General features: G+C 47.9%; 2 protein-coding genes across 2 annotated transcripts in view; one reads left to right on the top strand and one right to left on the bottom strand.

Annotated features, from left to right (window-relative positions):
- The window catches only part of LOC119399292 (beta-hexosaminidase subunit alpha), a 589,231-nt gene extending 572,265 nt beyond the window's left edge, over positions 1 to 16,966 (bottom strand). The window contains exons 1-2 of the mRNA XM_049417726.1: positions 16,963 to 16,966; positions 16,235 to 16,386 (exon numbers count right to left, since the gene is read on the bottom strand). Of these exons, the coding sequence (XP_049273683.1) occupies positions 16,235 to 16,386; positions 16,963 to 16,966 (156 nt within the window). The remainder of the gene's footprint in view (positions 1 to 16,234; positions 16,387 to 16,962) is intronic.
- A 797-nt stretch (positions 16,967 to 17,763) lies between these two features.
- LOC119400581 (phenoloxidase-activating factor 2-like) overlaps positions 17,764 to 21,795 on the top strand; it is a 15,604-nt gene continuing 11,572 nt past the window's right edge. Inside the window, exon 1 of the mRNA XM_049417725.1 lies at positions 17,764 to 17,767. Within this exon, the coding sequence (XP_049273682.1) occupies positions 17,764 to 17,767 (4 nt within the window). The remainder of the gene's footprint in view (positions 17,768 to 21,795) is intronic.

The raw sequence follows: 21,795 nt of genomic DNA, 5'->3' as shown, positions 1-21,795 counted from the left end.
TATCTAGTGTGTAGATATATAGTTTTTTCGCACGATGAACTGCTGGACATTGTAATGGGTTCAGTGCAGTGTTGTGTGACGTGTTCGCGGAAGTGCATGGTGAGGACAAGTGTGCAGTGAAAGCAGATGTGAACAGAAGAGAAGAGGAGGCACGCCATAAGTTTAAGACAACATATGAAGAGCAGAGGGCCGTAACCCCGAGGGGGACAGAAGCAGTTTTTTGGGAAAAAACTCTTGAAAGAGGGGCCCAATGTGATGAGTAAAGGAGGGGCACGAGGCGCGTGCCGAACGTGGAAGCGCGGCGATGGTGCTGCGCGAGAAGCAAAGTCACCCGATGGCACGCGCACCAGCCACGTCGACGCAGAGGATTGGCCAGAGAGGGGCTCGTGGCCTGCGACCCGAGCCGTAATGGTGAACGACGAAGGATGATCGTGGCACTGTGCTGTGGGGCACCGGACGGAGAAGATCGAGGAAGGAGCAAGCGTCGCACCCGCGGCGAAAGCGGCTGGTACTCGGTTCTGGAGGTGGCGGAACGCAAGGCCCGGGGAGTGGTCGTCGACCTGGGAAGGCTCCAAGCGAGGCTGCCCGGACCATCGCCCCTCAACACAGCAGTTCCGGGATCGCCAGCAGCCCTTCTCTTCTCGGCAGGACGGCTGCAGACCACAGTGCAGTCAAGGAGACGCCCGTCACCTGTGGAGTCCCGAAGCAAGGGACCAAGGCCCAGTTAGGCCTAACCTCGACGGACCGAGGACGGAGAAGGCTACTGGGGACACACGCGACGAGAGCCAGCGGTAGGCTGGACGAAGGCGATCGACGATGAACTCGGAGGAACACTGAGGACGTCGGCGACGGTCTCGACGAGAGATTGACGGACGCAACGGGAACATCGAGTCGTCGCGACGTACTGTAAGAGCTTTCTCGTACCGCGAGGCCCATAGTGGCCAGACTGAGTGCGAACCTTAGCTAAGCCTAGCTAGTTGCAGTTCTAGATATGAACTGAGGTTTTTGTCAAATGTAAATAGGTCTTTTGCTGGATTGTTCAGTGTTCTTAACGCTCTTTTCTGTATGTTACCTTTTTGCTCATTATAAACTTTGTTGTTGTTGCCCGCCCTACCCCGGTCTCCTGAGCCCGTCTCACTCTCTCCCGATCCATTATTGCCAGCACCCCCGAGATAAATCGTGACAGCCCTGTGTGCAGCGATGTGCGCGGTGGCAGGGCCAAAATATATGGGCCGTGATGAAGCGAGCTGTAGAAAAACTTATGAAAAAGGAATAATGAATCAATGGGGCGCCGGGATGATAGCGTGTTTAAACCAGACTGCTTTTAGTAATGATATGCTGATGTTCTAAGAATATGACGACTGAATGAACCTTACTGCGCGATTCTGAATGGCTTCTAGGGTATTGATGAGGCATGCTTGATGAGGTGGGCAGATGGGAGAAGCGTATTCTAGTTTCGGGAGTACGAGTGACTTATATGCTAGAAGTTTTACGTGACGTCGTGCATGACGCAGATGGCGCTTTAGGAATCCCAGGGTTTGGTTAGCCGAGGCAGTAATGCGTGCTATATGAGGTGACCAGTTTAAGTAATGTGAAAGGGTGACACCAAGGTACTTGAATGTATCCACTCTTTCTAATGCAGTGTTAGCAATAGTGTAGGGTTTGTATAATGGCTTATGACGGCGAGTGAAACATATTACCTTGCATTTGTTGGGGTTGAGAGTCATCAACCATTCTTTGCACCAATCTTGAATTTTGTTGAGGTCTTCTTGCAAAACAGCGTGATCAGCATTGTTAGTGATTGCACGGTAGATGACACAATCATCTGCGAACATTCGGATTTGAGAGGCAACATGTAGGGGGAGGTCATTTTTATAAATAAGAAATAGCAGAGGGCCTAAAACGCTGCCCTTTTTTCTTATTTCGTTTTTTACAGCGAAAGCTGTTATGAGATCATTTCACCGGCCGTTTTTAGCGCCGTAGTTGTCCGCCGCCGCCGCCGCCGGTGTCCGTAACCAGTATCGCTCGAAATAAGAAAAAAAACGAAATAAGAAAAAAATTCCAGGATGGAACGAGGTTCGAACCTGGGCCCTCTGCGTGGGAGCCCAGTGTTCAACCTCTGAGCCATGCCGGTGCTTGAAACTGCTTTGCAAAAAGGTCCTATACAGGCTTCGTGTCGGGAAGGAACCACATGAGCATATGCAATATAGCGTGGTAGAAGAGTAAAAATAAGCACCAAGTGTCGGACAACGCGAATACTGTAACCAGGCGTCACACAATGCGAACTGCGCAACGAGGAGGTTGTTGAATGCTTCCAACCCATTAGAAAGGGCTCTGCCATAATTCTTCATCGTCATCAGACACAGCATCAACAAAGTGCGCAAATGCCTTACATGCGTTTAGCAGGTACCAATGCTCTCCGTAGAATGACGAAAAATGGCACACTGCCTGCTGCCCTACTTCTAAAAAATTACAATGATTTATAGCGTAGTGGGTTACTCGCAAGTGCACTTGTATTGGTTGCCAAGGAAGCCCATAAGCGCAGGATCCATTTCCTCGTGGTGTCAGTAAAATTACAATGATTTATAGCGTAGTGAGTTCCTCGCAAGTGCACTTGTATTGGTTGTAGAGGGGTGCCAGAATGACGAAAAATTGCATTCGCTGCTTCCCTACTTCAAAAAAATTATGATGATTTACAGCGTAGTGGGTTCCTGGCAAGTGCGCTTCTATTGGTTGCCAAGGAAGCTCATCAGACTTTCTTGATCCATTTCCTCAGGCTCTAATTAAGTTATTTCCTTCTCTCTCTCGCTCTCCGTTTCTCCGGTTAACGTATGTTATAAAGCGTGGTGGGACAGTTAAATAACGACCGGGCGTCACACAATATGAATTACGTAACTAGTGGGGCGTTTAAAGCTTCCTACCCATTACAAAGGGCTCAGCCATAATTCTTCATCGTCATCAACCACCGCAATAACAAAGTGCACATAATGCCTCACAGATGGTACCTCGCTTCTCCGCAGAATAACGAATAATGTCGTGGTGGGTGCTTCCCAACTTTCCAAAAATTATGATTTGTGTCGTAGTGGGTACGTTGCTAATGTACTTGTATTAGTAGCCACAAGAGAGTTTATAACGGACTCTAGAAATGCCACTCTTCCGGCTTTCGCTGTGACTGTGCTGCGCTTTCCGCGCAGGCCTGGCGTTTTTTCTTATTTCGAGCGATACTGGTTACGGACACCGGCGGCGGCGGTGGCGGCGGACAACTACGGCGCCAAAAACGGCCGGTGAAATGATCTCATAACAGCTTTCGCTGTAAAATGGCATCTACCTGTTTGTTAGTATCGAGGTTGATGTGTAAATCGTGGATGAACATGGCAAGTTGCGTTTCGCATGAGAGGCCCTTGCGGAATCCATGTTGAGATGCGTGGAAAAAGTGGCGCGTGTCTAGAAACTGCATGATTTGCATGTAGATGACGTGCTCCATTATCTTGCAGGGTACGCTTATTCAGGGAAATCGGTCGATAGTTAAGAGGAGAGTTTTTGTTGCCTGATTTGTAGATTGGAACGACCTGCCCTTCCTTCCAGGCGAGGGGGATGCAACCGCATGATAAAGACTGCAAGAAAATTAATCTGAAATAGGCTGCGCAGATGTTCTTGGTGTTTTTTAACAGTTTCGTATTGATATCATCTGCCCCTGAAGTCGATGAAAGTTTAAGATTTTCAATTATGGCCATTATTCCTTGTTCGCTGAATTGGATTGCTGGCATGGCACCCTGGACAGGGGGTGGGGGCACTGGTAGAGGAGCATCAGGTTCAGTGGTGAATACAGAAGAAAAAGCAAGGTTAAATACATCAGCACATTCTTGCTCAGGAACCGCAATGCCTTTATGGTCGGTAATGATAACAGCAGAAGGTGGCTTAGGGGTTTAAAATTTGCCAGAATTTTTGGGGGTTGCTCTTGAGTACACAAGGCAAGGTGTCATAAAAGAAGGTGTGCTTGTCATGACGTATAGCTGATAAGTAAACTTTCTCAGCTACGTAATATTTTTCCCAGGCCGTGGTGCAGTTTTGTTGCCTTGCCAAACGGTAAAGTCGTTTTTTTCTTATTTTCTAAAGATTTTAATTGCCTGGTGAACCAAGGTTTATTGCGGTTAGCTTGTACTGAAATAACTGGAATGTGGTTCGTGGCAAGCTCAGTAAACTTTTGTTGGAAGATCGACCAGTTTACTTGGAGTGTGCGGCTGTGAAAATCGGTGCAAAAAGTAGGGTAAAAAGCGATAAGTTCGTTGTTTATGGCATCGTAGTTGCCTTTGCCGTACAAGCGTATTGTTTTTTTTTCCACGATTCTCGTTTCAGCAAGTTAAAGCTAAAGACTTCGTGGATTATTTTATGGTCACTAATTTCGCGGAGGTAAGACATCGAAGATAGGCTATTTGAACTATTGGTTAGTATAAGATTTAAAACGCTGGCTGAGTCCTGCGCAACGCGTGTTGGTTGTAACACAAGTTGACTTAAATTGAAGTTTAAACAGAGATCGAGGAAATCATTATCGGCTTTACTCAATGATGAAGGCGGATTGCTATACCAGTTTATGTGAGGGAAGTTAAAATCCCCAAAGAACAATATCTGAGCGTTAGTGTATTTTGTCGTGAGGCTGTCTCAAATGTCCAGTACGGGGCCGCAGCTGTTCGATGGTTTAGAGGAATGAACCACGATTCCAGTAGTTCTCCTTCGTCCCACTTTCGTTCACGAGCCAACGTCGTCACATCGTTTGAGTCGAAGCTATGTCCTGTGCAGTGGTGTGCATGGGTGCGTATGTGGTGAAACTTCTATATCATTTTGTTAATAATCGTTTGGTTAAATTGGAGTAAACCTTTTACAATCATGAATTCACCCGTCTTTTAGAACATTTTTGGATCCCAAGAGACGTGTTCATCCTGCACCTGCGATTTTCTCGTGGAAACGGAGCGCTTTCTTCGTTCCAGCCTGCACGGCACACGGCCATTTCATCGTTTTATAGCCCTGACACAAGGGCACTCTGAAGTCCTTTACGCGAGGGGACATCTTCCGGAAAGGCATTAATGTGCAGTGACACTGCTACAAGTTGCCACCACATATTGCCACTCTAGCGTCGCCAGCGCGAGTTTGGCGACGGGAAGGACGGCAGGTTAGGTCGTTCCGTACGCAAGCAAACACAGCGAAGAGATCAGAGACGTGTTTGGAAAGGAAAACAACTTTAATCTAGCGGTATCGCAGCTCAAGGAATTTCAGCAATACCACACCTAAAGCAAACTAGCATACGTATTTTTCGCCATAAAACCCAACATAACTAACTAACATACGTATAAAATCAATCAATCAGCTTACAAGACGCAAGTAACACACAATTAACAAACAGTAGTAGATATTTCCGCAGGCTGTACATCTAGGTTAACAGCAGACGTAAATCGAGTTAACAGTAGCTAAAAATGTGAAAGTTCGAAAGTATAAACAGATGAAGGCATACGTGCGATGACCGGAAGCGTTGTGTCTCCGACGATCGGATGCGAGAAGTCACAGAGAGGTCTGGCACGAATGCGATGTCGGCGGAGTTTCAACGTTGATCTTTCCGGGGGCTAGTGCTTGAAGGCGATCTCAAGCAAGTTGAGCTAACTTGAGTTTGAAGTTCCGATGCCTACGTTGCAGTTATTATTTACGCGTATCAATTAGACGAACGGCTATGTTTAGGTCGCCAGTCGATACAGAGTGACACTAAAAACTTCCAGAAGGGACGTTTGCTGATCTGCTTCTACAACATGTTAGACAAGCAGGGCGATATCCCTTCGTGTCTCCCGCTTCTCTTACTGGGGGAAAAGGGACCTCCACATGGGCCCAGTCATGCGCGTTTCATTGTTACCGACTCGGCCCTAAATATATATTGACCACGCCCCTTTTTAATTATGGGAGGGTACTCAACTGAGCGAGAGTGGCAACCTGTTAAGGCGATCGCATACGGCTTGCCCACGTGCAGATTTTACCGTGAGAATGGTCGGTTTCCTTGGCTCTCAGCTGGTGCGTCTTTCAGTCTATACCTTGTTCGGGGTACATCGCGGACTTCAACGACCCTGCCGTCACCGCCGGTACAGGTAAAAAGTATCATACTTCAGCGGCGAGCGTTCAAAGAAGAATACACCTTCGGCTCTAAAGACTTCATGGTAAAGCGGTCCCGCCGGTCAGCGGGTGAACGCGGCGTCCGCTAATAGGCGTGGCGGCAGGTCGCAAAAAATGGCAATCCGTAACAGACACACGACTTTTCTGCAAAGGGTCCTTCAGAGCAACGAAGTCCCACTGTGAAGTACTGTGAAGCAGAGCAACACTGTGAAGTACTGAACATTTCGCCCGCGTTTGAGGGGAAGTAGTTAAAAAGTCGAAGAAGACTGTCGAAAACGACACGCCGCTCTCCGTACAGGGGCAAGAGAACGACACGTCCCTGGACAGCTGTCGAAGATGACCACCCCTTTTCTGGACCCTCCGCTAGCACAAAATAATCCTTTCAAGTCACGGTAGCACGGCATCAGCGTGGGAGAGCGGAGCCCGTTAATGAGTGTGTCACTGCGTTGCAAAATGGCTATCCATGGCACTAGCGGCCTCTGTTTGCAGCATCGCAGCCAGTTACAGGGCAGCCATGGACGTAGCGAGGACAGCCAGCCTGTGGTAACGTGAAACGTCAGCCTTAGAACAGCGATAGGGCTGTCGAGACTTCCATGCGCAGATTTGAGCAAAGAAGAGCCAGCCGAGTGTTTGGCAGTCTTTGAGTGCCTTCCGTGAAGAGCCGAAATGATAGCAAGAGCGTCAAAAAGAAACATACTCTTGTCCCGCGTTGCCGAATGCACAAGCAACTGCGCAGAGGAGCGGAAGCCTTACTATGCCAGGCGGAGTGAACTGTGAACTGTCACTTGAACAAGGCTACGTCACGTGGGGCTTTAGGGTCGTCATTCCAGACTCCCTGCTTGATCAAGTGCTCAACTTGTTACACGAAGAGCACCCCGGGGCCAGCCGCATGAAAATGCTCGCCAGAAGTTATGTGTGGACGCCCTTTCTGTCCTGTCCCTACTTTTTCCTTGATAGTATGCGTCTTTTGGCTTTTCAGTAAGCATGTACCAACTAGCCCAACAAAAAGTTCTATTAAGTTACATTTCTTCTATAGTAGGCCCTGCCTTCTGTTCCCTTCTTTCTAATTCGGTGCCGCTGCTGCTGGTCGCGCATATTGCCTCGTCTACGTGCCGCGCAAGATACTTGGCGTTTTGCATCAACAATGGGTTGGTGCCGCTGGAAGTGCAAGCTTTGTTTGGGTCTGTCAAGCCTTCACTGAGTCATTCGAGGAGGATATGCCGGATTTGGAAATCGGAGCTGTGGAGACAGATTCGCTTCCTTCAAGACAGTTTGTGTGTCAAGTGCTTTGATTTGGACACTGGGTGGTTCGCGCACCGTAGGCTTAAGCTTTGTCAGCGAGCCATAGCGCAGACTACTGAGTTTTGGTGGCGATGTACGCTGAATCACCTCCCGAAGGGTGCCATGAAGAAAACTGCTCAGCCGACCCAGCTACACGTCTTAGGAAACGTAGACCTTCCTGAGGGTATTTCCAAGACTCTCAAGAGAGGCCCCAAGTTTTCCGTGCCACCAAGTCTCCGTGTCCACAAGTTGCTGGCCTTGAATCGGCGTGTGGCCAATTGTGCGGATGGTGACGACCGTGATAGATGCCTATTGAATGGTGTTGATTGCCTGCTGAAGACTGTGCAGCGTACACATCTTCTTCCCAAGGATACGACTGGGCAAGTGGTCACATACTTCAGGACAAATAACCTCCAACTTCTGCAGTCCGACAAAGAGGGTGGCTTTGTCGTCTGTCGGCCGAGGCGTTTCATGAAAAAGCTGCACAAGCTATAGCCAAGAACTTTTGCCCGAACGAAGACACAGCCAAACAAGGTAAAAGCTAAGGCGATCTTGCTCTGCAAGGATCTGCAGCTTCACGTTCTTTCAAAAGCCATCAGTTCCTCGAAGCGAACCGCGCTGTCTGTGTTTTTCAGTGCAAAAACTCATAAGGTCGACATGCCATTCAGGTGTATTGTCAGCGAACGGGAATCTTGGCAACAAATTGCGAGCAAATTTTTACTGAAGCATCCTAATGCGCTTATTGTGGATGACCCTTTTTTGTTAAGAAGTCAAATGATGTTACACAGTTCTTGATAGGCCAAAACGAAGGTGGCAATGCTTTTTCTATTGATGTTGAAGATTTGTTTTATTCGGTTCCCCACGCAGAGTTGTTTTTAGTTGTTAGAAGCTGTATTGAGCAGAATGGTGTTCTTGCCTTTGAGCGCGCCACTGGCATTTCCCTTGACAACTTTATGACGTTGCTCGAATTTTATCTATGTTCCACGTTCGTGTGTCACGATAATCAGTTTTATATTCAAAGAAAAGGAATCTGTATAGGTTCATGCGTGGCACCTGTGTTATGTAACATATTTTTAGCGGATTTTTGACAGGGAAGTGGCTCAGGTTATGGACGATGCTGAAGTGAAGATTTTTAGGTATGTTGATGACTTTTTAATCATTTTTAAAGCTAACCCTTCTTTGACAACCAATAACTCAGTGCATGATGTTTTAGCTGTTTTTAGACAACACGCCAAGGGTCTTTTATTCACGCATGAGCTTCCTGTTGGTGGTGTGCTGCAATTTTTAGACCTGAGTATCACTTTCTCGGAGACGCACATATGTTGGGTATATTGCCCACGTTCACGCAAGGCACTTCTTCCTTATGATGCCACGCATTCGAAACTTGTCAAGAGGGCCGTTGCTTCCATGTGCCTGGAAGGAGCGCTGGTGAAATCTTGTCCTCATCGAATGCAGGAAAGTTTCAATATTCAGGTCACGAGGCTGTATTCAGCCGGCTACCCTGGTTCTGTCGTTGTTGCAGTCTCGGAAACCCTCCTTCGGAAACTGAAGGGATCGAGAATAAATAGGCAGCCGATGGAAAAAAGGCCCATGGTTATGCCATATGTGCACAAGGTTGCTCACAACCTTAAGAATGTGGCCAACAGGTACAAGGTACCCTTGGTGTTCTCGGCGCCCCGCAAGTTGGCTAGCCTGTGCCCACGAATTTCTTCTGCACCAAGGCCCTACCCGTGTGGGAAGAGGCACGCAAGGCCCTTTGTTGCCTGCTCGGTTGGCGTGGTGTACGAGATCCCGCTTAGTTGCGGTAGGGTATATATCGGCCAAACAGGCCGGTGCATAAACGACAGGTTGAGGGAGCACGAACTTTCGGTGAAAAATAAACTTTCAGCACATTTGCCTGTGCATTGTGGTTCCTGCAAGTGTGAGCCTGGGTTTGCCAGTGTTTCCGTTCTTGGAAAGAGTAACGATGTCTTAGCGCGTGAAATTATGGAAGCATACTATATTAGAAAGAAAAAAGAATGCTGTGTTAGTGACACATATGTTGCTCTGCGTGGGGGTGAATTTAGTTTCATCGATTCATTTTTTGATTAGTTATTCTTGTTATCGCGGGTTTTCTGACGAGCGTGTGAGGCGATGTGCGCGCGCAGGGTCGCTGTGGTTATATATGACTCTGGTGTTCTGGGAATAAAGTTAGTTGCGAGTTGACGCCCGTTCTGTCCTGTCCTTACTTTTTCCTTGATCGTACGCGTCTTTTTGGTTTTTCAGTAAGCACGTACCAACTAGCCCAACAAAAAGTTCTATTATGTGTGGTGGCCGGGAATGGACCAGGCGATTGAGCTATACGTTCAACGATGTTCGATCTGTGAGGCCGTCCAACCCGCCGCTGAACGGTACCCTTGCACCCATGGATGTACCGGGCAAAATGTTGGTCGCGAGTACACGTGGATTTTGCGGTCAAGGACAAGTCAAGGATGCGAGTGTGTTTTTGGTGTTAGTCGACGCTTACTCGAAATGGGTGGAAGTGTGGCCAATGGCTCCCAGGTCTGCAACTAAGACAATCGAAAAAAAAAACCCGCATTTCCCCGAAGGGGAGTATGAGGAAGTGCGAAGCACGGGGTGATGATATGAGGGGGCGCGCGCGACTAAACTGCAGAGCCGAGCGAAGGAGACGGCAGCGAGAGAGCACGCGCCAGCCGACCCACGGAGGTCTGGCCGTTTTTAAGTGCAAAGCACTTTTACTGATGATGATGATCTGTCTTCGGAACTCGTTCCAAAGAACCCGCAACGCGTTCAACTTGTTGGCGGCGTTGCGCACGCCCGAGATGGGGCTCAGGTTGTTGTCGAACCACAGTCGATCGCACACCGCGCAGCTATATCCGAAGCTGCGGTCCAGGAAGTCTCGCTTGAAGCGCGCGTCCGGCCGATCGAATTCGAGGGCCCGCGCTCGCTCACGCATCGCGCGTCCCCGCGCCAGATCGGCTTCGGGGTGCTCGGCTCGCTTCGCACGCTTTCGTTCAGCGTCTCGCCGCCGGCCTTCATCACCACAGGCAATGCGCGGGGAGCGCGCAGCCACGGAGCGGAGGGCGGAGCGCGCGCAGTCACGTGGGGCGTGACGTCGCTGCGCCGTTGCTACAGACGCTCCTCTCCACTCCTCGCGCCGTTGCTATGGGACGGCGGATTCAGGGTCGCTTATAAAGTGCATTCGCACTTAAAACTTCGAGGCACATTTGCCGCCTACGGACTGCCGGAAACGCCCGTAAGCGATAACGGACCACAGTTCACGTCCGCTGCGTTCGCGGACTTCTTGTCAGCTAATGGTGTGAAACACGTTCGCATTCCTCCCTATCACGCCGCATCGAATGGGGCGGCAGATCGCATGGTGCAGAATGTCAAGCGAGCCTTGCTAAAACAAGTTTTGGACGAGAACGCTTCGGGTAGTCGCTGTTCATTCCAAGAACGAGTCGACAAATTTCTGTGCGCGTATCGAAACACTCCCAGCAGTGTGACAGGGCAGTCGCCGGCCCAGTTGTTTCTAAGAAGGCAACCGCGCACTAAACTTTCCTTAAAGAAACTTGATTTTGGGAAGGCTATGCGAGATAAGCAAGAGGGCGTGAAAGAACACTGTGACGAGAGGCGTGGTGCGGCACGTGTGTTTTCTTGTGGGTGAGCGCGTTTACGTGAAAACTGTGTGCGGAGAACTTGTGTCGTGGCAGGAAGCAGTGGTGACTCAAGTGCTCAGTGCGGTGACGTATGTGGTGAAAGTGCACAATCAGTTCGTTTTGTCCACGCCGATCACCTGCGGCTTCTACATGCCGGCGCATCTACGAAAGTGGACGACGTGGAGAGACAGCAAAACCAAATCCCTCCAGCGGAGACGGCTCCTTCCACACTTCCGATGCCCTCAGCCACGAACTTCGAGCCCACGGCACTCGCGCAACCGCTTCCTGATCCGATAGCAAGGGAACCAGGTGGCCACGCCGCAGCCGAACGCCCCATGCCTCCGGAGGCTCCTATACAACCCGAAGTGGCGACACCTACTTCACCTTCCGCTACAGTGCTCAGTTCGCCTAAGAGCATTGACAACCAGGCGCTGCGTCGTAGCACGAGGGTGCGAAAGCCACCGGACCGTTTCCAACATGCAGACTTTCGCAAGTGAAGCGACACCTTCATTCAGGGAGGGACGAGATGTGGTAACGTGAAACGTCAGCCTTAAAACAGCGATAGGGCTGCCATGCTGTTTGTGTTATCTGTCTGCTGTTTGTACATCGTATCTGTTGCAGCTGGTGACGTCACACCAGTCTTATATATATTGGTTGCTCAGCACTGAACAAAGAGCTGATTCCTGGTTGTTCAAGCAGTGCCTCAGTCACATCAGAGCCCAAATCAGCAATGTTCGCACCGAAGGGTCTTTTCAACTGTGCAAAGGAATCCTAGAAAAATCCAGATAATTTCCGGCGCAGGACCACCCTTACTGCGCATGCGCCTACCCTCTCCACACACCTCCTCTACACTCCCCCTCACCATTCTCCATGTCCTCTACCCCTCTCCCCTTTCCCTCTCCCTTTTCCCCTCTCCCCTCCCCCTTTCCACTCTTCCTCTGAAACGCGGGCTAGACATGCCAAAATTCTCTCCTGCGCAACGCCGCGATGAGCACGAGCGCATGCCCGTCCCCTCCCCTTCTCTCTCCTCTCCTACGCTGCCCCCCTCTCGCCCGCCTGTCGACCGCGTTCCCCGCTCGCCCTGTGAGAATTAACGGCCAGGCTAGATGGAAGATACGACGCGCGTAGCGTCCCTCTTCGCGTTCCACGACGCGAGGTCGGTAGTATGCCCAACGAACGCCAACGGAACGCGATCGTGCAAGTGCTCCGGCTTCGCATCGTCTCATGGTCCCCTTTAGCGGGAGATGGTGTAATTTTTTCTTCTTGGTGACGCTACTGTTAGTGAAAGAGTGACCTCTGTTTTGGAGAGGGGCCCAAAGTTTTATTACCCGGTGACCCTTCCGCCACACGAATATTTGGCCTTGAATGGCCAGGTTGCCACAAAAACCGTACGAGAGGACGAAGAAAGGTGCCTCCTTGAAAGCGTTGACTGTTTGATGAAGAAGGTTCACAATACCGGTGACCTATCCAATGACGCTCTTCTCCACTCAAGTACCTGGGTGGCCTCTTCATTGAGTAACTTAGCAGGCGTCGCCTCGAAGCCACCCTCCTTGCAAAATGATCTGTCTCTACTTCAGGCTGACAAGCAGAGTGGCTTCGCAGCGATAAGTTACTGAAAAAAGAGGCTACCCAGGTATTTCAGAACTTCTGTGCGGCCAAGGTGCGTGCATCGCAGGTCAAGCCCTAAGCGGACTATTTGTGCGCCGCTCAAATGAACTTACTGAGCTCGGCTAGGCGCATAAAAACACTCGGGGTGTGCCCTGAATGTGTTTTTTACAGTCAAGACGCACAAAGGTTCACATTTCCCTTTTCACTCATTGTTATGGAAGCGGGCACTTTGCAGCTGCGGGTTAGCACATTTCTTTTTTGCCACTTCAAGGGACTGGCTGTAAACGACCCCTTTCTAGTGAGAAATTCTAATGACGTCATTAGTTTTCTACCAGATAAGCGTTGTGTCGGCCTCGGATTTTCAATTGATGTTGATGACCTTTCCTGTTCAGTCCCCCACCAGGAACTGTTTAAGGCAGTCAGAGCTTGTGTAGACATGAGCGACGAAACTGCCTTTTAACAAAGGTTTAATCAATGTGCAAAATTTGATGGCATTGTTAGAATTTTATCTGAAGTCCACGTTCATGTCTTAAAATAATGACCTGTTTTTACAAACGAAGGGTATTGCTTCAGCTTCAAGTGTGATAGCATGGACTAATGAAACTGCTGCAATAAGCGCCACAGAAAGGCAACGATGTCGACGGCAAATGTCGTGCCTTCATGGAGCGAGACGTGGAACGCATTCGCGGCTCGAGCTACCAATCTCTGCCGTCCGTGTTGCTGAAGCCCAGTGTGATAGTGTATGCTTGAGCACAGGTGTTGGTTACCCTCTTACTCGGGTGCGGACACCGTTCCGTGTCTCTCCTCAATTAACGACGCTTTGAAGAAGTGTATATCGAGTACCAGTGCTTATTACGTGCTTATTGATTCCATTTTTGCGCGCGATTCACGATATGCCCTGTACAGGCATATGGTAACAACCTCAGCTACCACAACGGTTGAATCATGATTATAGGCGTCAGTCGTCGGGATGGAGATGTGCCACTAGGCGTCCACGTGGGTACATTCACTTCAAACGGTGCTATAGCTACCAAACAGCAATAGACACTGTACAGGCTTCTGTGAACACACGTGTCACTTTGTACAGGCTTCTGTAACTACTTCTGTGAACACACGTGTCACTTTCGTGTTATACCGATTCTTATGACGGAAGGATCAGCAGTGTATTTCTTTTTCGTTGGACAGCCTAAGCGGTCCCTAGGAGCTGAAATATCACCATGGAAGGAAAAGTATGTTTCATAATCGGCGTCCAGATTTTAGTCAAAGTGGAAATGAGTATCGATACGTTTATGGACACCTGACGTCAGATTTCCTTCACAAATGACCCATACATGAGATATGACAACGGCACCCGGCATTCTTTCAAATGGCAGCGTTAGGTGACATTCTGTTGAATCTCCACACGCTACCATCTTTTGTTGGGCAGCGCGCACACGCAGAAGTCGTGAAGGAGAAATGCGGGACAAGCGCTGGTCCCGTCTTCTGTACGCTGCCCAACAACCAATAGGTTCCAACTCGGCCGCCTTTCAGTCCTGCCCGACCATCTTGACTGTCCCGGCTCTTGTGGGACTAAATTTTTGTCTGCGGCCCACTATCTTAGGTGAGTTTAAGGCCCCTGTCCTATAGGGCTTCTTTTCCTAAGCGGTTTGATGCACTGTCATGGATCTGTGGCAAAATACTTGACAGCCATGCAGAATGACTGGGTTCGATTGAGACTCGTGCCAAGATTTTTATTGTTTGCTACAATCTCGATTGTTCGCTCATCTACAACGATGTTCACGCTGTCAGCGGATTTTCGGCGACAAGGGCCCCAGAACGCTATCGCGTTGAAGTTTCCCAACTCTATTCTCGCTTGCCCATGGTTGATATGAACTGTGAATCGCCTATGGAGTACACCCCTCATACTACGGCCCGTGTTATGCGGGTATGTGCCAAAGCGACTCGTGGAAAGAGTTTCACTGCGTACGTGACAGGCAACTCATGTAATTCATGTATTCATGCCGTGACAAGTGAATCGCGTGCATCATATGCTCACGTCCTTCTATGCCTATTTTGGTATATACGAAGTTATGCAGGCGACCACGAAAGCGCCAAGGTGTGCGCGGCGAGAGGGATAGATATATTGAAACGATCAAAGGACATTTGCTGTGCCAAATCGGGATGTAGCACTTAAAAAATACAATCTGGCCTCTAATGCGAAGCACAATATTAAAGCAGTCTTTTCAATATTAGAAGCAGATGTAGTGGTAAAATGCAACCAGGTAATAAAGTTTCGACTCACTCAAGCGAAAACCAGCAATCATTCTGCCTAAACTATTTGCCAGGGCGCCTATGGGTATCGCTCTCACAGTGTTGTTGACTTCGCGACCCTTAGAATAAGAGAGCTGAGCTAGTTGGTAAGTATTCATTCTACAGAGACAGGGCATGCAAAAACGGACACAAAGAAGTCAGGACACCACAAACGCCGACTAACAACTGAAGAGATGCACAACGGCTGAAAGGAAAGAAGGCACGAAAACTTATCTGCGCATGCCCATGCAACAGGCAAACCTGTCAATCCGGCACGCGTGGCGGTCTACGTGGAAGATAACTGTTAAGGCATTTGATTTCATCTTTATGCAACTTAATCGACGGTTGGCTCACGCATGCACTACTACTATTCTCGATATGCCATGCTTCAATCATCAGGCGCGTTCCTTCATTTCTATGCCGGTACAACACTGCGCATTCATCGAATTTGACGTGCACTTACAATCTCGACAATGTAAAGATAGATTAGAAGGTGAAGGTGAAGGGTAGATTGAAGCATGGCATATCGAGAATAGTGGTAGCGCATGCGTGAGCCAACCGTTGATTACCTTCCATAACGACGAAATCAAATGCCTTAACAGTTATCTTCCACGTAGACCACCACGCGTGCCGGATTGATAGGTCCGCCTCTTGCATGGGCATGCGCAGATAAGTTTTCCTGCCTTCTTTCTTTTCAGCCGTTGTGCGTCTCTTCAGTTGTTAGTCGGCGTTTGTGGTGCCCTGACATCTTTCTTGTGTCCGTGTTTGCACGCCCTGTCTTTTTAGAATGAATCGCGACCCTTCATAGTTAAACTTTGCTGTGGTAAAACAATTGTGTTTTGCAGAATTTTGTGCAATAATGTTGGTAATCGCTGCAGTATAGTATTCTTTACAATATATTGTTTGTGTGCAGAATATTCAATTTACACAATTTCGATTTTGGTCCTATACCTTGTCAATATTTGGTGCACCAAACGGTCCATTGCAATGCTACATAGACTTGCGGTGAATGTTATGCAATTGAACGTAACGCGTGACTAAAAGAAGATAGCTCATGCCTTCAGCTAGCTTTTTTTTAAACGCGTAGCCTTAGAAGTAGCCGTCATTTCACATTTGGAATCGTGTGACTACTTGTTGAGCGCGTATTCTACATCACTAAGGTTAACTTGGCGGAAGCAGGAAGAGCCGCAAAGAGTTCTCTTGTGTGTCATCATGCGCGCTGAGTTGCAGTAAGAGCTATCACTCACCTCAACGGCATTGTAGGGGTATACGATTTGGCTGAAGGACTCCAGGCCCCTCAGTAGACCCCAAACAGAATTTGCTGTGAGTGAAGGCTGTGTATCTGCTGTCAGCTGCAAAATGTCTGCAAAACAAGGACGCTTCTTGTAGCAACAACCCGCTCATTTTTCAATGTTAAAGGAGCCATGACACTCAATTCTGTATCACAAGCTCTGTTACGGGCGCGGACTCTTGTGCGCTCACAAACAAGCTGGCGATATTTTAGCACATTTGGTCGAGAACCTAACATACATTTGTATATTTTTTAAATACGCGTGCGGCCTGAGAGTTGGGCATCAGTGGCACAGCCGCGAGCCGCAACCTATCAGGGCGAGCAAGCATTTTCTGTGCGAGCGTCTGCGTCCCAATTCCACCATTGTTCATGTCTCGTTGGCCATGAGGGCTGCTACGGACTCTGCGATTGGTCTAAACGCCCCATTACGAAATCTGACAAGATTGCTGAATTTGAAAGTGTCCAGGATAGCACCCCTTGTCAGCTGCTCCTGCAATCAAGCCATTTCAATTTTCTTCAGATTGGCTTGGAAATTGAACGATTCGCATTGGTTGAAACTTAGTAGAACACGACAGCTCCGCTTCACGCCGTACATGACGTCACACACGCCATAGGAAAATTGGCGTGCGCCGGCGGAGGACGGGGTTTTATAGCCGGCAGCTTCTATGGCTATTTTATACTGACCCATTCTTGTACAGTGCGTTTTTTTATGTATACGTACAATAGAACTTCTACTTCGAATTTCTTGAAGAAAAACGCAAATTGTCTGATTATCGTGTAATGGCCCCTTTAAATGAGCGCTTTGCTTTAAGCTACCAGCAAGGGGTCAAAATTGTACGCTCACCACCTATCATCATCACATTGTAAGATCATCACAAGATCAACATTTATTTCAATGTGAGAACTAAGGGGGAGAAATAGTGCCGGGAAACGTTAACATCTGCAACAAAAAAAGAGAAAAAAATATTGCTGGCAGCTTCGCACTAGTGGTGCCAAGCCCGAAAGGAGGAGGAGGAGGAATAAACGTTTATTGTACGAAACGGTGTCGCGGTGCTAGTCCCGCGTCTACCCTAGGTGGGAGGTCTCCTCATTCCAGGAACCCTCTGGCCTTCGCTGCCTCTTTGGCCCTGGCGACGAGACGTTGTTGTTGGTCCAGGTCCTCTGAGGCGAGCTTGGCCTCCCACGTTTCGAGAAGGTCCTCGTTTTCTTGAGCGGCGTTACTGGCATTCGGCGAAGGCGTTGCATCTGTCTGTATGCTGCACGGGCACGCGAGGATCATGTGGGCCAAGGTGTCAGGTACGCCGCAAATTGGGCAGAGGTAGTCATGCAACGTTGGGTACACTCTGTGCATCAGTATACCGTGGGTGTAAGTGTTTGCTCTGCAGTCTTCTGAGTATGGTGCTGTCCTCTTTGTTGAGCTTTGAATGTGGTGGGGGGTACTCTCTGCGTTCTAGCCTTTGATGTTGCAGTATTGCAGAGTATGTGATGGGTACGGGCTCAGCCTCCGCGGACGCAGTCCCGGCGTCTAGAGATGAGCTGGGTGGTCTTCCTTGTTGCTTTTTTCTTTCTTTTCTTTTCTCTCTGTTTCTTGTAGGTGCTTTTTTTTACCGTTTGCAGTCTATTCCTTTTTTTCTATTTCATTCTTTTTCTCTATATCAATTTCTTTTCTATTTCTCGATCTTTATTTCTCCTTCTTCGCTATTTTTCTCTCTTTCTCTGCTTCTTGCTCTCTATTTCTTCGTTTCTTATTATTTTTCTCTCTCTTTGGTTTTTTTCTCTCTCCTTTTCGTGTATGTTTCCGTCCTTCTTTTTCTCTATGTTTCTATGTCTTTCTGTGCCCTCGTATCTTCTTATGCATTTATTCCCTTCATTTCTTCCCTGCGACGGTGGTCTAGTGGTTATGGCGCTCGACTGCTGACTCGAAGGTCGAGGGATTGAATCCCAGCTCCGGCGGCTGCATTTTCGATGGAGGCGAAAATGCTTGAGGCCCGTGTGTTTAGATTTAGGTGCACGTTAAGAACCCCAGGTGGTCGAAATTTCTGCAGCTTTCCGCTGTCTCTCACAATCATATCGTGGTTTTGGGACGTTAAACCCCAGATTATATTATGTTATTAATCCCTTTATTTCTCATTCTTTTCTCTTTGTCTTTATTTTGCTCAGTTTCTTTCTGTCTCTCTCTTTCTCTTCCTATCGCTCTGTCTGTTTTCTCTTTTCCTTCAATCACGCTCTCTTTCATGTGTTGACGTGCTAGGCCGAGCAGAGTTTTCGTTCAACGCTCGCACCTGCTGTACTCCTGTACTCGGTAGTGGGGCTTGCCGAATTCCTGTGGCGCATACCCACCTGTGGTTTTCTGCGGACGCCAGCGTTTTTACGACCGCGTTAAAGAGTTCCGCTGTTAAAAACCTTTGCTCTGTATCTCACAAAATCTCAAGCCTAATCACTGAAATTGGGTGGTAGCACGGGCTTTCGCCTCAAAATGTACACGGAACATAGACCTATGAGCTTGCATTAAGGTAAATCTACTGTACATGGACGTCTGTGCAGAAACTATCATTCATGGGGCAGCCGCAATCATGTAAACGAAGTTACTCGAGTAACCAAAGTTTATGCCGCGCGGAACACCGTTGAGGTCCTCAATGACACACTCTTAGAAATAAAAGTCGGCATATTCAATAACTAAATACTTAACTTTTACTTGTCACAAAAAGCACTAGCCTCTTAGTAAGTTAAGGTAGTAAAATGCAGGCTAGTGAAATTTGCTACCTAGTTAGTAAGTGAATAGTGCTGACTGAATGGTTAGTCCATTACTAAGTTGTTAGTAACCGCGCTAGCAACTTAGTAGCCGTATTAAATCTAGTGTCTCAATCAGCCAATTAGAGGTTTACACCTATTTTCTTTATATTGTGCGTGTGCATTGCAATATCAAGATGATTCTATTACAAAAGTATATATAGGATAAAAAAACGAACCTGGCATTGTTCTCTTGCATTATTAATGGCCACAAATTGCGTAATGTAACTATCATGGTAAGTGCGCATCACAGCAACACACCTAGAGACATGAACGGATCGCAAAACGAGAACCACACACGCAAACGCACACACAGAATATCAAAGCTTTTACGTAGCCGATATCTACTCTAGCCGCAGCTTGAATGCTAGTTATGCTCCTACTTTGGGATAGCGCACCGTATACTTCTTAGCAGCCATCGAATTTGAAGAATAATTGAAGTTTTCTACACATCACCGTGTGCCCTTCTATCGCTTATATGTGTGTCATGACGTAGTATGAACCCTTCATTCCAAGGTAATCATAAAATTAAAGTGTGTCTAAATTTTCCTAAAGACTGGCACGATTACGGCAAAATATACTGCGGCATCTACGAGAGATCTCGAAACGTAAGTGGCTTAGTAGTTACCTTGTTAATAACACCAAGAAAGCTTCCCTGGTTAGAATGGCAAAAGTTACTAGCTTTACAACTGTAAAGCTATCCCACGAAGGTAGTAAAATACGCTCAAAACTTTTAAATACCTGCGTTTACAAACTGTTTACAAATTTTTTTCTAAGAGTGCCATACAGCGATCGAGGGAGAGATAATAAGTGGCAAGAATAGGAAGAAGAATGCAGTCAAAAGGGCAAAGAATAATGGATATTGTCGTAAGAAGGCCAGCATAAAGGAAAAGTACCACTTGGAAAAATCAGCGCGAACACGACGCAGACACGAGAAGGACACAGTATGGGCGCTGTCTAACAACTAAAGCTTATTGAAACAAAAACCGAACGCCTCGAAAACAGGGCTGGGCAGAGATACTCAGAAGGTATTCCGGAATACAGATATCGAAATACATGAACTGGAAGCCTAAAATACAGATACTGAGATACATGTGCCTTTAACGTAACGGGATATTTCGGAGATACTTTTGCAATAAGGCGAAAAAAGTATTCCGGAATACAGTTACCGCGATACGGATACTGGAATACTTTTTTTTTATTCAAGGATGCTCATACTACGCAAAGACACTTATTAGTGCAGCATAATGTTGTAATTAAAGTTACAGCGGCCATCGAAACGTTCAGTTCATTTATTTATTTATTTATTACAGTACCTCAGCGCCATTAAGACATTGAAGGGGCATGGGGGTGGACAAAGTACATAATTAGCAATAATGACATAATTACAAGTATCAATTGCAATAAAAATACACTATTTCACAGCAACAGTAACAAGGATTGGACACCGGAAATCGAATACTTGGCGAACAAACTAAGCCATGCTAGAAATAGCACACTTTAAGCAAATCACTCGAATCACCAATGAACACCAGTGAATGAGAAAAAGTATGCATTTACTTTGCACATAAGATCTGCTTTCCTGAGAAGGTTGCTGTGTGAGCATGTCAAATAGTCTGTCTTCTAACAGCCTCGGTTCAGCCTCAGCACAAGACTCACGAAAGTAGAAAAGTCTGTCTACCGCTGAAGGCGAGCACAAATTCGTGTTATAGTGAATAAATATCGCCTTCATAGCCGTATTGCCCTGCATGCCTGGCGATATCTGGCCATCTAGATACCGAAAACACTTCCGCCCTCACTTAGGTTGTTCTGACTGTTCAGAATCTGAAGTATGTCCCCACTTCGGAATCCTCAGCCGTCTGACCCCTGTCGGCTTCACTGAAGTTGTCAACCACCACCGACGCTACCAGCAGCCATTTCAGAAAGCCGCAACAGGCGAAGTCGGCTCCGACGGTGGGGGGGCCTGGTACCACAAAAGACAGTTTCACGCTTGTGATCAATGGGAACGCACCCCGACACGCCTCGAAGGTGGCTGAAAGCGCGACAAAGATAGCCATCTTCTATGTCACTTCCGCCGCGACTACGGGAACTGCTTTTCGAAGTGCCGCCGCTTGAGAACTGAACGCACACGAAGCATTGCAAACCCTCGGTTGCAAGGCAGTATCTGCGGCGGGAGGGTCACGAAGTAATGGCTTGCCACCCGAAAAAAAATTAGGCGTGCTGCACTGGCCTTGAAAGACAGCGACTTTCGTCGGCAGAGGCCGACAACACTGCCTCCGCGATTCTGCCGTCTGTGGTGTCGCGCACTTTACCCCATGGGCCATTCTGTGCTTGAGGGGAAACCATCGCCGCCCTATCTGTCGGCGACCGGCGGCGCGCCTTTGCTTGTCTTGGCACAAAAAAGAAAAAAAAAAACGCCATGCCGCCATTGGAAACAAGCCTCAACTCATTTGCGACACAAAAAAAAAAACATTGTAACGAGATACCCGTGTCCTGCATAGTATCGTGATACAGGCGATACATCGTAAATGTATTGCACTACTGAGATCCAAATACATTTTTCAAATGTATCTCGATACAGAAATACAGATACTCAAATGTATCTCTGAAATACTATCGCGATATTCTTGTATCGCGATACTGCCCAGCCCTGCTCGAAAACCAGCACCACGCGTGCGCAGGAATTTTAGGTCACGTGAAAGAAATTGTTAAGCGTGAGTATCTCGT

The sequence above is a fragment of the Rhipicephalus sanguineus genome, chromosome 7 (genome assembly GCF_013339695.2).
Source record: "Rhipicephalus sanguineus isolate Rsan-2018 chromosome 7, BIME_Rsan_1.4, whole genome shotgun sequence".
Lineage (NCBI taxonomy): Eukaryota > Metazoa > Arthropoda > Arachnida > Ixodida > Ixodidae > Rhipicephalus > Rhipicephalus sanguineus.
The sequence above is the reverse complement of the archived record's forward strand: the minus strand, read 5'-3'. Positions and strand labels throughout refer to the sequence as shown.